This window comes from Mustela putorius, unplaced genomic scaffold (assembly GCF_011764305.1).
Source record: "Mustela putorius furo isolate JIRA1106 unplaced genomic scaffold, ASM1176430v1.1 tig00003834_pilon_pilon_pilon, whole genome shotgun sequence".
Taxonomy (NCBI): domain Eukaryota; kingdom Metazoa; phylum Chordata; class Mammalia; order Carnivora; family Mustelidae; genus Mustela; species Mustela putorius.
Window position 1 is genome coordinate 74,440,285 of NW_025421987.1, and position 17,102 is coordinate 74,457,386.

Genomic DNA, 17,102 nt, shown 5'->3' on the forward strand with positions numbered 1-17,102 from the left:
TGTAAGAGTTATACCCTTGTCCTCTAATTCTTGATGCCCTTAAAACAGCTAAGGAGCAAGACAAGTCGCAGGAGAAATATTTGGAAAGGAAAGACTTACATTTCAAAAGGACAAAACAGCCTGCATAACTAAAATGGGGGCACCTTGTGTGTTGAAATGGTTAAGAGGCAAGAGGCGGCGACCCATTATTTATGAATTCTCTCAGTAAGTCGGTTTTAGTTCTTGGTAGTATAGTGGTTGACACTGAGCAGATTTCAGCAGCAGTGTTTAGTCATTAGGCAATTTGTTGTTATGGTCACTTGCTAGTTTAAGGACAATGGTTGAGCTAGACTAGAAATTCTTGGAATAAAGCCAATGTCAGAGACCTGTAGAGGGATCAACTGATTTAGAGCTGTCTCAGGACATTTGAAAGCTAGGCACAGCCAACTTTCTAAGGTTTCCTAGAAATTAGGGGAAGATAACAGGTAATTTGGGAGAAAGGTAGATAACCATGGGAAGGCATCCTTCCTTCCCTTTTTTAAACTTGGTTCTTTTTTTTTTTTTTTGAAGATTTTATTTATTTATTTGACAGACAGAGATCACAAGTAGGCAGAGAGAAGGGGAAGCAGACTCCCCGCTGAGCAGAGAGCCCGATGCGGTGCTCGATCCCCAGGACCCCGAGATCATGACCTGAGTCAAAGGCAGAGGCTCTAACACACTGAGCCATCCAAGCGCCCCAGTTCTTATTTTTTTAATCATAGTCTATCTTGAATGCATAACAGTTTTAAATGGAGGATACTGTTTGCAAACTACAAGATGGAACATGTTTTTGGAAGAAAAAGTGTCAAGAACAAAACAGTTAACTTGCTCACTTGAGAGACTGTAATTTTTCTTTTGTCTCTGTGGTAAATGAATGTACACTGTTAATCCTTTTGTTCATACAGTATTTTTCTTCCATGACTTGAGCAGGCACTGTGCTAAGTACTTTTATATACATCACATCTTGTGGTTCTCAGAACAACTCGTGAAAGTAGGCCCTGGTCATCCCTTTTTTTAGGTGGGAAAGGTGCTCGTCAGAAAGATTTTAAGAATCTTGGCCAAGGTCATGCTAGAAAGTGGTGAGGTTCACTCAGACCCAGGCCTCCCTAGCTTCCCAGCTTTTGTTGTTCACAGTGCTTGGATTCTGCTCTTTCCAGCCTGTTTTCCTCTAGTCTAGCAGAATGCCTTTGGGAGGGAGTAGTTATAGGTCAGAGAGACAGGCTTACCTGAGCCACAGAAATGCGCCTTCCCTACCTGGGGTCTATATGAAAATCACACCTTGAGGGAAAATGACTCCACAGCAACATTCTCAGAAACAATGAATCTTTCTCCCAAAGGAGAATAAAATTAGAAACAACTAAACTATGCTAATAAATCCAAAGGGTCTTATAAACGCTCATTTCTGTAATTACTAACGTGTCCATGGGATGACAATCTTCTAAAAGTTTGCTAAATTTAGACAGTGCCTGAAATGCCTCCTTGTGTTTATTTGTTGATATGTCTGTATCCCTGTAATTAGACTATCAGTCTTTTGAGGATAGAGAACGTATCTTCTGGTCTTTGCAGAGCACAGCATCTGGAAATAGCATCCTCCCAAATACAGATGTATAAGGGATGAAGAGGTGCTCTAGGAGATTTATACTCTGTTGCTTTTCGGTAGTTTATTAGTAACTCCAGGTTTCCTGTCTTACTTTTTAAAAAAGATTTTATTTATTTATTTGAGAGAGAGAGAGAGCAAGTAAGAGAGAGAGGGCACGAGCTGAGGGAAGGGCAGAGGGAGAAGCAGGCTCCCTGCTGACCAAGGAGCCTGATCCCAGGACTCGATCCCAGAACCTCAGGATCACAACCTGAACTGAAGGCAGACTCTTAATTGACTGAGCCATCCAGGCGCCCCTCCATTTTTTTTGGTTATATGCTCATCATCTTAAAAAAGTGAAGTAACATGCACATAACATCAAGTTAACTATTTTAACTCATTGGCATTTAGTAAATTCATGGTGTTGTGCAATCGCTACTTCTATTCTTAAATATTTTCATCATCCCAAAAGGAAACCCTGCACCCCGTAAGCAGTTTCTCTCCAGATCCTTCCCACCCCTCGGCCCTTGGAAACCACAAATCTGAGTTCTCTCTCTTGATTTTTTCATTCTGGATGTTTCATATAAATGGAATCAGTCATACAGCATGTATCACTCCTTGATGTCTTTTTATGGTTGAGTAATATTTCATTGCGTTATATCATATCTTAATACCCATTCGTCCTTGAATGGACCTTTCAGTTCTTTCCATCATTTGGTTATTGTCAGTAGTGCTCTTGCGGACATGTGTGTTTAGGTATTTCAGTACTTCTTTTTGAATCTTATGGTTATATACCGAGGAGTTGTATTGATGGGCCCATTTGGTAATTTTATGTTGAACTTTTTGAGGAAGTACCAAACTGCTTTCTACAGGGTCTGTTCCATTTAACATTCCTACCAGGAATGTATAAGATTTCCAATTTCTCTGCATCCTCCCTGATGCTTATTTTCCATTTTTCTGAGAATAGCCATCAGAGTGGGTGTGAAGTGGCATCTCACTGTGGTTTTGATCCGTGTTTCCGTAATGACTAATGATGTTCATCATGTCGTGTTTGTTGACTGTTTGTACATCTTCTTTGGTGAAATGTCTGTTCAAGCCTTTTGCCTGTTTTTAAGCTGAGTTGTTTGTTTTTTTGTTGTAAGAATTCTTTATGTGTTTGGGGTACAGGTCTCTTATCAGATACGTGATTTGTAAATATTTTTCCTGAATCTGTAGTCTGTGTGCTCATTTTCTTAAGAATGTCCTCCCCACAAAAAGTTTCATTTTTGATGACAAATTCTAGGTTTCTTTCTTTTTTTTTTTTTTTTTTTTTTTTTGCTTGTGCTTTTGATATTCTCTCAGAATCCACTGTCTACTTCAATATCATGAAATGTACCCTGTTTTTGTTTTCTTCTAAGAGTTTTATGGTGTTAAGTTCTTGTATTCAGGTCTCTGATCCAGTTTCAGTTAATTTTTGTACATGATGTCAGATAGAGGCCCAGCTTCATTGTTTTTGTCAGTTTGGGGCATTTGGCAATTTCCTGTGATTTGGAGGATCAGCTTTTCCATTTCTGCCCAAAAGGCCATTGGGATTTTGATGACGGTTACATTGCCATTGTGGGTCACTTTCAGTAGAATTGCTGGCATTATTCAGTCGTCATCCCATGTCTTTATTTAGGTTTTCCATAGTTCCACTAATTTAGGTCTTTAATTTATTTCAGTAATGTAGTTTAAGGGTATAAGTTTTCCACACACGTACTCCTTGGTAAGATTTATTTCTAGGTTTTCTTATGGATGCTGTAGTAAGTGGAATTGGTCTTTATAAAGATGGTGTATAAAAACTCTCTTCACTTGTGTGTTGCTCTTGTACCCTGCAAATTTACTGAATCCATTTATTAGCTCTAGTAATTTTTTAATGGAATCAGTAGGATTTTCCACATATACGATGATGTCATCTGTGAATAGATACGGTTTTACTTCTTCCTATACAGTCTGGACGCCTCCTCTTCTTTTCTGTTGAAGAGTGGGGGTGAAAGTGAGCATTCTTGTTTATTCCCGATGTTAGGGGGAGAGATATCTTTACCCATTGGGTATGATGTTAGCAATGGGTGCTTTTCATCTTATAACCCCCCAAGTCAGAGGTTCTCAAAGTATGGCCCATTAGCAGCAACTATATCACTTGAAAAATTGCTAGAAATGCTAATAGTTGGGACCTGTCCCAGACTTTCTGATCCTGCAACTGTGGGAAGTAGAGTTTAAAAGTCTGGATTTTAAGAAACACTCCTGGTGAATCTGGTATACACTAAAATTTAAGAGCCATTGCGCTAGATTTTAAGTTTTGAGGACCTGCTTTATTTCTTTGTATTCTTTTTAGCTCTCTTGTGAGATTAGTCAGTGTTGAATAATTAAAAAAATAAATGAAGGAAAAGAATGTCAGAATTTCCAAAAGTGCCTACACAACCTCTTACCTTGTCCGCATGTCTTGAGTCACCATCAATCATTGGAGACTCATTATTAGTAATCCTCCAGGTTGATCTGAAAACCTCCTGTTTCGTATTCAGTCTTGGATCATGGCAGACAGCACAGTGCACGCTTATTTAGACCATTTGTTCTGAGAGTTTCTTTCACTTTAATTATCTGCTTACCTGCTAGCTGTGGACTATAATATGCTTAGAACTACTATTACCAGCAAGAATGTCTCTTTTGGCTACTGAGACACAGTGGTCATTTTTTACAGCGTTTTTTGGATTTTTGTCACATCATTATTTTGCCTTAGCTTTATTTTTCTCTTTCTTTTATCTTGCAGTGTTGTCATCTGAGCTACTTACATCTTTTTTAAATAAGATAATATTTAAGTGATCAAGATAAGAACTACTTAAGTATCAAGATAAGAATGTGATCAATTGCTATTAAAGGCCATTGTTGCAAATAGCCATTTGGACACACAAGCACCCATATGTAGACAAATGCACTAATATATTCCATTTATTCACTACTTGTTTACCTATTGGTGAATACTCAACTTTTAAAAATACTGTTTAAAATTGTCCAAAATTGTGGTGTAATTATTTATTTAGAGCTAGTCTTTTCCTAAAGCCAATTTAAATGGTAATTTATATCCTGTATTCTAATTGTCCACCACTGTCAGATTTCTGACCCTCCTTTGTACACTCACCTCAAGCCAATCTAGTTAACCTTGCCCCCAGAATGGGTGATTACTCTGAGTTTAGCATCAGAGCACGGATTATCTATGTGTGTGAGCTCTGGGGGTCAGTGGTAGCAGGAGGAGAAGCACAGAGTGAAGCATAATGTCCTCACTCATAGCCTTGGCAGGGGCTCAGAAGCTCTCCATGGACATGCGTGGTCCGAAAAATACAGCACTGTTGGGCTTTCCTGCAGTCTCTTTGATGTGAGAGTAAAGTCCTGACATCTTTGCAGGAATTACTGTTGATTGACTAAACTGCTCTCCAACCTTTCTTGTTTAAGGTTTGCTATAAGCAGATGAAAAATCAACTCATTAACAAATGCTAGCTGCCTTTTAAGATATTAGACCATGTACTTGCATCACAGTTAAATTTTTTGATGACTATAAACAGTCATAGTTCTTGTTTCTCACATCTTGTTCAGTGACAAAAAGGAATTCTTGACATTTGAAGTCATAGGCTAAAACCTGAAATTCCATTGGAGTTGGCTCTTAGCAAGCATTCTCCTTGCATCCTAAAAATCATGCATGTGACATTTTTCATCTGTCCGCGGAAGAACTCTAGCTGAGCTTGCTTTCTAATTACTTTCTCAATAAAGAAAGAAATCCAACTGTAGTTTGGAAGTATTTGTTTACTTTTGTTTTCAAATTATTTAATCTATGTATACATATATCTGTGTAAACCCACCTATGTGTAACATAAGTGTTTAATTAAGGGGGGTTCTAAATACCTCAGAGGTTTAAAGTATCCCCCCCCCCCCCAAGTTTAATAGTTCAGTGATTTCCCAGTGAAGTCAGAGAGGAGGTTGGCTTGTTTGAGAAAATTATGTGGCTTCCCCACCTCCTATATCAATGGTTAGTCTGAACAAGAAGAGAGCATTTTCACCATATTCTAAGAGGCTTATTTAAGTGTTGTGTGTTGATTAAACGGTATCGATTAAAAAATCAAAAGAAACCTAGAAGTCCTAGAAGTTTAGGAAGAGAGGTTTGTTTTAATTAGGAAAGAGTTGTAATAAGATCAGGAGCTTCTCAAACACAAAGAGTTGAGCAGAGGCAATCGACTAACTCACTGGGAAGTAAGAATTCAGAAAAACAGTTACTTCTCCTACCACCATTGTGAATGGATTTCATTTTGCTAGCTTTTCCACTCCTAAGTGCCTGTGGGCGCAGTGGTTTATTTCAGAAAGGAGAGGAACTTAGGGTTCCACTCAGGAGCCATCACTATATATTTCGCAATGCCCTTTGAAAGGGTTTGATGACAGTGACATGAGGAAGGGGGAACAAGCATGTTAAAGTCATTTGGCTACTTTTGAAATCAAGGCCAGGAAGAAAACATTTTCTGGCTGTAAATCACTCACTTGTCCTACATGCTTTAAAGCATTTTATACAAATGACTTTAACAGTTTTAGGGGTCATGCCTGGGGTTAAGAGACTGTTTGCCTGGTATATATTTTGGTGATTGAAAAGCAATACTTTGTGGAGATGGTAGCATTTGTGTTCGCCGTCTGTGCTGCATTTATGCCATGAGCAAGGTTTGCCTCTTAAGGCAATATTGTCCGAAGCATGTACTAGTTGATTTTCTGGGTTACAGGAACATGAACTGTTAAAAAAAAAAAAACAACAAACTGTACTCCTTATAATTGTAACAAATAAGAAAAAGCAAAAAAGTCATGAATAAAATGAAAAAAATTGTGAAGGTCACTAACATTTTGATGAGCAATTATTGTGCTGTGCTGTGCTCTAAAGCACTTTTTGCATGTATTATTGAACTTTAAACCCAATTTGGTGGGGTAAGAATTGTTATCCTCATGTGCACCTGTTGAGAAGTGAGGTCAGAAAGTCTAAGTGAATGATCTAGGGCCACACAACCAGCGTGAATAGTGAGCTAGGGACCGAAACCCAGGCGGAAGCTGTGATTTTGATGCCTGCTCCTAGAGCTGAGTGCATTGACCCCTTTGGTTTCACAGGTAGTGCTCGGGCTAAGACTGATATACTTGCCTGTGATTTTTTTTTTTTTAAGTGAGTCAGATCACGTAAAAATACTTGCTAAATACCTAAATGTATTAATGGCTATGGCCAAAATACTGAGGCTGACAAGAAAGATGGGTTTGAAAGATGATTTGGAAAGCGCTTTTAGTGGCTGGTGAATATATCCGCTTAAATCGTACTTCAAAATGGAATGGGGTCCTGCAATTACCCCCTCTCATGTTGCTGTTGTTGTCTTTTGCTTTATATAATTACCAGTGTGTTAACCTGTGAGAGAGACTGCTCTCATGTGAGAGTGTTGTAAATATTAGAGCTTATCAGGTAGTTTAGCTGTTTTGTATTGTCCCTGGAGTTGGAGTGAACTCTAGTCTTAAGGAGTTTTATAGGAATATTCACATCTTTTCTGCCCTGCCCCTGTTTTTTTTCCCCCCTATACTTGCAGACCTCCTGATAGGCACCCGGTATCCTTGTCTCCTCCACATCCCGCACCAGTCCTCTCCTGTGATGCGTGAGAGCACTGAATTTTACTCTGAGGAGAAAGCGGCCTTTTGCTAACAGTGTAAATGCAGCACTTGGGGAAGGGATCTGTCTTCTTTTGCCAAGAAAAGCGTTGTGTTTTTCTCGGTTTTTGTTACAGCCGAACAATTTTAATTGCCGGCAGCACAACACACATTAGGAGAAAGCAAATAAACAACACAAGGCACTTGGAGCCAGGAAGTCGCATCTCAGACTAGAAAGGCAGCTTTGGGTTGACAGGGGCACTGGGTTGCTAACTAGGCGAGCCAGGTACCAAACTGAAACCCAGTGACCGTGAGCTTCTTGTACATCTAGAGAAACCACTTAATCATAGGATCGTTGGAAGGGTGTTAGGAGTTGATTTTAATGTTAGGATGATCAGTTTCTTTGTAATTAAATATTAACTCAAACTATGTCTCAGGTAACTGAGTTTTGCTATTCTTGGTTTGCTGTAGACATGGGATTAATATTTATTGAATTTAATATTTTGAAACGAACACCTTGTTAATTGAATGCTTTATTTTGAAATAATCCAGGTAAATTTGACATGAATCTTCCTAATTATGCCTAGTTTGAAAATTTGATCTCTTTTTTTCCCTGCCTTATAATATAAGAGGCATACCAAATTCGTTTGGAGTATTTTAAAGGTTTCTTATATTTCAGATAATTGGTATGTTATAGTAACTTACTGAAAATTACAATTGAAATGGAAATTATAAACCGAAATTGTATGGGAGCTTTTTAAACCAGAGGAGATGGGACATATTTAAACTTTTATTTGTTTAAGCATTTATTAATAATACATTTTTTTAAGGCAGAAAAACCCAACCTTTTTGCCCTACTTTGTTAGATGACTCTTACTGGGCAGCCTTAGTTTATGGAACTTGAGGCTTTGGGAATCGTTAAATATTTAAAGATGCTCAAAGTTTTGTGTTGTTTTGTTTGTTTGTTTGTTTTGTTTTTGTTTTTTTTCCCTTGATTTATACAGCTGGAGAATTCTTTTCATCCATGATTTCAGTTCTTAGGCATGATGTACCAGTTATTGAAGAGAAAATATTCAAAATAATTCTCTTCATTTTTGATAGTATATTAATTCTAGAAATACCAATAATTATTTTAAATAATGTGTATGTCTTCAGTGGTTAATATCTTACTCTTGTCTCTCGTAGGACCCGCTGAAGTTCCCATGATGTCACCCAATGGATCTATTCCTCCCATCCATGTGCCTCCAGGTTATATCTCCCAGGTAAACCACAGGACGGGCTTCTCCACTCACTGTGGGCAATGTCGTTGTACCAAGAGAATATATGTTGAGGCTTCAGAAATTTATTCCAAGATTAATTGAGTTAGGGTAACCTGAGAGTTGTCATCATTTTGGTAATGCCACATGGTCCTTCCCAAGTCTTGCTTCTTGACTTGCCAGAGAGCCAGAGGGAGAGAAACACAGTAGGGCTATCAGGCAGTCCTCAGCCAAGGTGTGTTCCAAAGAAGACATTGTTAAAACAAAGTGGGGGGAGGGCTCTTTATTATTCAAGTCCCATTTCTCTGTACTGTGGCTTTCCCTGGGCGTGGTGAATTGCTGAGTGTGATGTGAAAACTTGGCCGTTCGTACTTAAATTTCTCTGAAATTTGACTTTTTTCATAAGAAAACACCAGTAGTAGTTAAAAGAGTAAAAGCAATTTCAGAGGTACGCTGGAAGGATTAAGAAAAATGTTAAAGGCTAAACTGGACAAGGTTTACAGTATTCAGGGTGCCTGGAATGTGGATGTCTGTACGTGACTTTCATTTTGTCCTGTGCTCAGTGTACTAGGAACACTCCCTGCCCCTCTCCCTGGACAGCTTCCTTTCCGAGAGCCTAATTGACTATTTTTCCTCTCTCTGCCCATTTTGCTCTTTTGTTGTGATTATAAGAGCATTCTATACTCCTTAGGAAAAAATCAGAAAAGACAGAATAGAGAAGAAAATATTTATAGTTTTACTACCCACAGAAGATAATCATGGCATTAACATTTTCTGGCTTATCCTTTAGAGTTTTTCCCTTTCTATTCTTTCTCTGTCCCTCTGTCTGCTTTTGAAGTGGTTTTAAAAATCTATAATTTTCAGTTTTTAATGATTTTGCTAGGGTGAAAAAAAATTGGCAGCTGCATAGGAAAATTGCTAAAGTGCAGGCAGGAATCAAAGATTTATCCTCCTCTGATGTTAAAACTTAGCCATTTCTTCACTGTCTGAGCCATAGTGCAGCCACTATAATTTCATTTTTTCCATCCCTACTTTTACATGAGCCAATTTGACTTTTTTTTTTTTTTTTTTTTTTTTTTTTGAGTAGCCAGACTGTTGGCCAGTCTCCCCGCTGTTGCAAACAAATGACTTGTTTTACATGAGTCTTTGTAAATAAGAATCACTGGGAGGAGAGAGGGTGCAGAGTGGGCCCTTCCAGCCAGGACACGTGATGTGATGATGGATCCCGTTCACGTCACCAGTCAATTAACAGAAAAGAAAAAGGAATGTAGAATTCCATTATGTCTCCTGCTCATTTATTTTGAGGAAGTGTTTCATTCCATTGACCCGAGTACAGTTCTCACAATTGGGATAGCAGAAATAGCACCTCCTTTTATACTAAAGGCCCATTTGAGGAATAACAGAAAGTTGGGACATTCTAGTGAAGAAAAGCAGCAGTGGGCTTTTTCTTGCTGGTGGTGTTGCTGGGATTGCACTAATCGCAAAACATTTATTAGGAGTCCTAGGCAAAATAGAGACGTTTTATACTGTAGTATATTTCTGAGTCTATAAAAACATCTATAGAAAATCCAGACAGAAGGGTTTAATAGCAGAGCTGTAAACTCACTTCTGTAAAACTGATGATGGAAACATAGCGAAGCACTTTTTCAACTGAGAATTATGGCAGAAAATGCTAGAGGATGTTGGAAGAAGAGTAGAAATGGAATCATTTGGATTCTGAGTGGAGAAAAGAGGAAAAAAAAACACAACAGTCTGTAAGGTATGTATTTAACTTCATTTAGATGGGCTCCTGGATCAGAGGATGGGCCCAGAGCTATGTGACCTCCAGTGGTCGCGCTATCTCTTTAACGACATCTGACTGTGAAATATCTGAGTAAAACCGACTATTAATATGGAGGAAAATTGAGAAACTGGTAGAATGCTTGTACAACATCTTTTTAAAGCTCACAACATGTATCCTTCAAAGAAACGAGGAGGATGGAACCAGGCGTGAAATGTCTTAGGAGGCTTGTTAACACCAAGAGATCTAAGGAGCAAAGTACGATTTGTCATGTAGTTGTGGAAAGAAAGAGTCCCACAGACCAGTTCTCCTCCCAGCTGGACATATTTGAGAATTGCCCAACCCTAGTCTGTCCCTGTGCCTGTTAGTTCAATTATTCTTCATATCCCCACAGTTCTCTTCCTCAAATACATGGGATGCCCTTGTTCAGATCTAGAGTTGGGTGTACATCACATCAAAGCGGAGTTCAAGTTCTCTAGTGTGGTGGATGGATTTTCAATAGTTAACTTTGCTCTCCTTCCAAGGGTCACCTTTTCGTGTTGGCCTATGTTGTTGCCACCTTAAACTTCTGTCCTTTGGATATATCTGGCCTTTTCTCAACTACATACTTTTTTGCCCATTATTTCCCTGTTCTTGGAATACTCTAGAGCTCTTCTTTGTCTAACAATTCAGTCATTTTTCTCGTTCAGATGGCCCTCCTCAGTGTGACGCTTTCAAGAATCTCCAACACAAAAATGGTGGTTCTGTTTTTTTCAGCATCTTTGGTGCTTTGTTCCCATCTCCAGCAGGAAGTACAATTTTATAACCATCATCAAGAACTCTTAGTGCCTCATTGGTATTATATCTGAGAATCTAGAATACTGCCTGGTATATAATAGGTACTTGATAAATGTTTTTAAAGGTAAGGAATTGGCCAAGCTGAAATAAAATGAATATGGCATAGATTTGCTTCAGAGATTTGGAGGTTCAAGTGGAGTAATGAAATACCTGATAGTTGGAAAAGTAGTAAGATCAGAGGGATGTGTACCTAACAAGAGTGAAATTCTCTGAATACGCCTTTGAGAAAGAGGAATGCTGAGACAGTACAGAAGAGGAAAGAACAGTCTCTTCAGCAAATGGTGTGGGACAACCAGATATACATATGTAGAAGAAATGAAGTTGGACCTCTGCTTCATACCAGTATACAAAAGCTAACTCAAAATGGGGTATAAACATAAGTGTTAGAGCTAAAACTATGTAACTTGAAGTAAAATTTCATAACCTTGGGTCAGGCCATTGATTCTTAGATGTGACACTAAATGCATGAGCAACTAAAGAAAAAAAAGATAAATTTAATGTCATCCAAATTAAATTTTATGTGCTTCAATCAAAATTTTTGACACCATCAGCAAAGTGAAAAGGGGATTGAAAGAATGGAAGAAAATATATGCAAGTCATATATTTCAGAAGGGACTAGTATCTAGAATATATAAAGAAGTCTTACAACTCAGGAATAAAAGGACAACCCAATTTAAAGATAAGCAAAGGATCAGACTAGACATTTCTACAAAGAAGCTGTATACATTGCCAGTTAGTACATGAACAGATACTGAGCATTGTTAACCAGCAGGGAGATGCAAATCAACGTCATGATGAAATATACTTCACACATACTAGTAAGACTATAGTTAAGAAGATCAATAATAACAAATGTTGGCAAGGATGTGGAAAATTGAAACTGTTATATACTGCATTTGGTGATACAAAATGGTACAGTGCTTTGGAAAACTAAGCATTTGCTCAACTAGTTGAGCTGAGTTACCACATGACTAAGCCATTCCACTCCTAGGCGTATATTCAGGAGGAAGGAAAACATATGTTAACACAAAAATAATTCATAATAGCCCCCAAATGGAAACTACCCAAATGTCCATCGGCTTTACGAATGAATAAACATGATGTGATATATGCATATAGTGGAATATTATTCAGTCAGAAGAAGGAACTACTGATTAGTGCTAAAATGTGAATGAACCTGGAAAATACTATGCCCGGTGAAGGAAGCCAGACACAGTGTCATCCCATTTATTTATAATGTCGGGAAGGGGCAAATCCACAGACACTGGAAATGGATTAGTTGTTGCCCGGGGCTTGGGGAGAGAGTCTTAGGGAGTGACTGAGAATGACTGTGGTACTTCTTAGGGGAGGGGGTGATAAAACTGTTGGTCATTCAATTCTGTGACTATACTAAAAACCACTGAGTGAGATACTTTAAAAAGATAGATTTTATGGTATGTAAATTATATCTCAGTACAGCTTTTATAAAAGAGAGGGGAGAGGGGAAGATGGTGACTAGTCCTAATTATTTGTTATGGGACAGCTGGGAAACATGGGCCAGCCTATCCTGGTGCGACTGGTGATGGTGGTAGTATTTACTGTGTATGGTGTGCACTTGGCTAAATGCTTTCTTTACTTCTCTAATTTTACATGTGAGGAAGCTGAGGTCCTGAGTAGAACCAGGATTGCAACCCAGGCATTTCTAAGTTCATGGCCTATTTCCCTCTGTGATGTGATCTCGGAGTCAGCATCGGAGCCTGCCTTGGTGTATATATTTGCTTGATGTTACATTACCTTCTGCCAGTGCGAGTGTGGATGTGTGCTGTGCCTTCTCGTGCATTTCCGGAGCTGAAATACCAGCTGCTCACATACAGAATGGTCCATGATTAGAAGAAAACTGAAGAGGGAGGCAGGTGAATGCTTAAAGATGTTACGTAGTAGCTCTAATCCGAGTCAATGGAGAAATTCTTGATTATAGCATTCATGACATAATTTAGTAGCTGAAAATGCTTTAAAGATAAATTGATCAGATAGATTAAATACGAATGTCAGTAATGAACAGATTGTCTCATAGAAAGATAAGTATCTAGCATTAAAGAGAACTGTGCTCTGCACGGTTTGTTTGTTTGGTTGTTTATTTATTTATTTATTGTGGGGGAAGGCGGTGTTGGGAAGGACTGAACCCTGTGGACCTAAAGATAGTGTGGTCTTGTGGTCCTAGGACAGGAGAGTCTGGAATCTTGTCATTTCAACTCTGTAGTCTCTGATATTGTAGGGTTGTTTTGGTGTTACAGTGTGTGTGTACTTTCTGCTTTACTATTTGGTGAGAGGCTGGGAGAGGTCTGAGGAAAAAGTAACATGACCTTTTCAACTTATGAGAAAATAGAGGCTAAGTTTTTTTTGTTTTGTTTTGTTTTTCAACTTTAAGAGGGGTCTTATGACGCTCATCAGCATTATTTCCATTCCATAAAAACAATTGTTCATGTGATTGGGGTTGAAACTCTGGGGTGAGGGCGAGGACTGTAGCTGGGAAGAATAGTGGACATTACTCGAAGAGGCCTGCCTTCAGGTTCCACCAGATCTCACCATGTCTACTTTCTGTGTAACTTTGACAAATTGTTTTCACCACATACACAAATGCCTACATGATATGGTAGAGGTTAGGATTAAGAGAAGTGTTATGTGAGGTATGTAGTCCACAGTGGGCATTCAGGAATTAGTAGCTGTTATTATGAAGAAGACTGCTAGAACAATTTCAGTGAAAGTTTGGCAGACTTTGCCTTCCTAAATACATACTGAGATTGTACAGTATGAAGCAAATTTTTCCTTTCGCCGTATACTGGCCATGGTGTTCCTCAAATTTTTTAACCTCATCATTAACTTTATGAATAATTTCTTTGTAAAAATTTCTTAAACAGATGCCTTGAGTTTTCTTTTCCATGCTTCCATAGTAATTTATGAAATATTTTTCAACTGTTACGGGAAAACCTTATGTAGACCAAAAGGTTTAAGCATATGTAAAGAAAAAGTGAAACATCCAAGTTAATGTTCTGTTATTTGGGAAATGACTCTTTTTTTTTCAGGTTAACTGATGTAACTTAAATACTTCATATTGTCAAAGTAAGTGTTTTGTTGTTATAGTACAAGTATACACTTTATCTCTTTCCATAATAGATCAGTACCTGTTGAAATTGTGTATATTTCATTTCCCTTGATTGAGGAGAGGCAAGAAATGTGTTGAAAAATGCATTTAAATTTTGGTTGGTCATTCTTCAGTGGGAATTGTTTCAAGAGTTGGCCAGAAATCAGAGCGCCTATGAAGAAATAATGGGGTCCATTAGGTGGAAATCATGGACTGCTTTTCCCCATTTTGCTCAGGCAGGCCAGCTGAGAACTATAAATATTAGCCCCAACCACTTCCCTTCGATAATTACAATCTGGGATTAAACCAGTGGTGAGTTCTACCTTCACTACTGTGAAAATGATGAGCAGAAAAGAGCATAGGGGGTTGCCCTGAGCCCTGACAGTCTAAGAATCAGACACATTTGGTAGCCAATAATAAGAAAACTGGAATCTCTTTCAAGACTTGAAGTCCTTTGGAAGAATAGATTTTTCTGTAGGAAGTTAGGAAAATTTCCACAATGGACAGAGTATGTGCACGGCAGTTCAAAGCTTCTATGGAAAAGAGCGGAGGATTTATATGTCCATTCTGCTTTAATTCCATTATCAGCAGATTCACAGCAACTTTCTTTTTCATCTGATGGCTTATTTGGTCTGAAGAGTGAATTACAGACAGGGTTGGCAATGCTAAATTAAAGAAATGTACCAGGGACGTTCCCTCACTCAGAGCATTGTGTAAGTTTCTTCTTTCTGAGCTTTTTCTTTGTCTCCTTTGTCTGCCTTTTCTTTTGGATTTCTTTTGTTTCTCAGACCCTGATGTTGTGGCATAATAGATCATAGGATTAACAGGAGGGAACATGAGCCTGGTGGGCTCTGTGTCCAACCCCTTGTGTGGTTTTAGGAATTTTTTTCTCAGCTTTTTTTAGTTAGTTAACATGTAGTGTAATACTGGTTTCAGGAGTAGAATTTAGTGATTCATCACTTACATATTAGGAATATTTTGAAACTATTTATTCGGGTGTACCACTTTTTTGTTTGCTTGAAAATTGCATGCAGGCTTCACAAGTCCATGGGTCCTCTGTGCCCCGTGTCTCACTGGATCTCCATTTCCTTGAAAAGTGCCCAGCACATGTGAGGCATTTATTGAAATTTGGCCGGTTGGCTGTGTCATTTTCATCCTATAGAGAGAGGAGGGGAAAGGAAAATGTTTGAGGATCTCTGAAGTTCTTTTCTGATCTCAGTGAGGTGATGTACCTCTACTGTTCATATTGTTCCTTTAAAAGGGGATCAAGTGAGAATACAAGTTTCCGTAAGTAGTACCAAAACAGTGTGGCATATTCCCTTGGTGTTTAGCGTTCTTTTGACTAAAATGCTGTGTTTTACTTCAGTAGGAAAAGGATAGTTGATTTTCATTATAATAACATTGAGACGTGGCACCTGGGTGGCTCAGCTGGTTAAGTGTATGACTCTTGATTTCAGCTCAGGTAATGATCTTAGGGTCATGGGATCAGGTCTTCTATCAAACTCTGCATGGAGTCTGTTTAAAATTCTCTCTCCCCTCTCTCCCTGTTCCTTCTCACCCTTCTCTCTCAAATAATAAATCTTTAAAAAAATAATATTGAGACAGTGTCACATGTAGAAATGCCTTTGGAATCAAGAAGTATTAAATAATACACATAATACTATATTTAACTTTATTGCACAATTTGTCTTTCTAAATTAGTATCCCACATTGTCATATATAACTGCTTTTCTTGGAAAAATACCTTTGCTCGACTTGTTGGGTACAGAACTTTGATCAAGATGGATTTTATATTCCTGCGCATTCTTTGAAATCCATGTGGTTTTTGAACTTGGTCTTACATAATAATACAGTTATTTTGCTCTGTGATAAATAGGATCTGAGTATCGTCAGCATGGATTCTTAATCCTTGTGCCATGGAGTCCATTGGCAAACTGGTGAGGCATTTCTAAATGTAATATGTAAAATTCATAGATACAATCTAGAGTAATCTATGTTTCCATGCGTCTGAGACGCTAGACTTAAGAGATGTGATTGGCTCCCTCTTGCGCGCAGATCCACGGAGACTGCCTGAGCTAACAAACACTAACTACCTACAGATTCTTGCAGTGATATTTTTCTTAATATATTAAAGGCCGCTCAGTTTGGCACAGATTACACCATCAGACCTCTCCTTAACCATTTGTCTTCTGACAAATATTCTGTTCTTAAAATAGCATTTTAGCTTTTTCTGAAATAATCATTTGGCCCATGTTACTGATTGAAACTCAGTGGATGGAACTATTCACTTGCCCTGTGTGCTTATGTGCACATTGGGAAGGATTAGATTTGCTTTTTTGATCTTTCAGTGTGGTCCTTTTCAGTATTTAGGTTGGTAATGTATGATAAAATGTGCTAAAAAAGGCACATTTCCGGAATACTTGAATATGTATCTTGATGAGCACTTAGCTGACCTTAGGTTACTTAATTGCTCGTAAAGGTACTTCGCCTTGACTTGAGGACTGTGATGTTGCCTATGCTGAAGGTTAGAGGTTTGCTGAAGATTATGCAAGTTAAGTTCTGTGCCAAACACTTCATAAGCTGTTAAAAGATACGCAAATCACAGGAGTTGTTACTGTCCCCTTTCATTGTTACATTTTTTGCCGTTTGGCCTTCAGCAACAGTGCACAGTGCTGTATTTCTGCTAAGAGGAGGCCTCTTGGCGGTCAACAGTGTCTTGAGACGTGTCGCTCTTTATAAGCAGGGACCTCTGTTCCCCTGTGGGATCCTCAGGATGGGGCTGCTGAGTCGGCTAGTAAGAGGGAGCTGGAGGCAGCTGAGGACCCAGTCTGGGTTCTTCAGTTCCTG

At 38.6% G+C, this 17,102-nt stretch overlaps 1 protein-coding gene across 2 annotated transcripts in view; it reads left to right on the top strand.

Annotated features, from left to right (window-relative positions):
• The window catches only part of FNDC3B (fibronectin type III domain containing 3B), a 338,384-nt gene that overhangs the window by 169,250 nt on the left and 152,032 nt on the right, over window positions 1-17,102 (top strand). For both annotated transcript variants that reach the window (XM_004756586.3, XM_004756587.3), the window contains exon 4: window positions 8,447-8,523. In XM_004756586.3, the coding sequence (XP_004756643.1) occupies window positions 8,447-8,523 (77 nt within the window). The remainder of the gene's footprint in view (window positions 1-8,446; window positions 8,524-17,102) is intronic.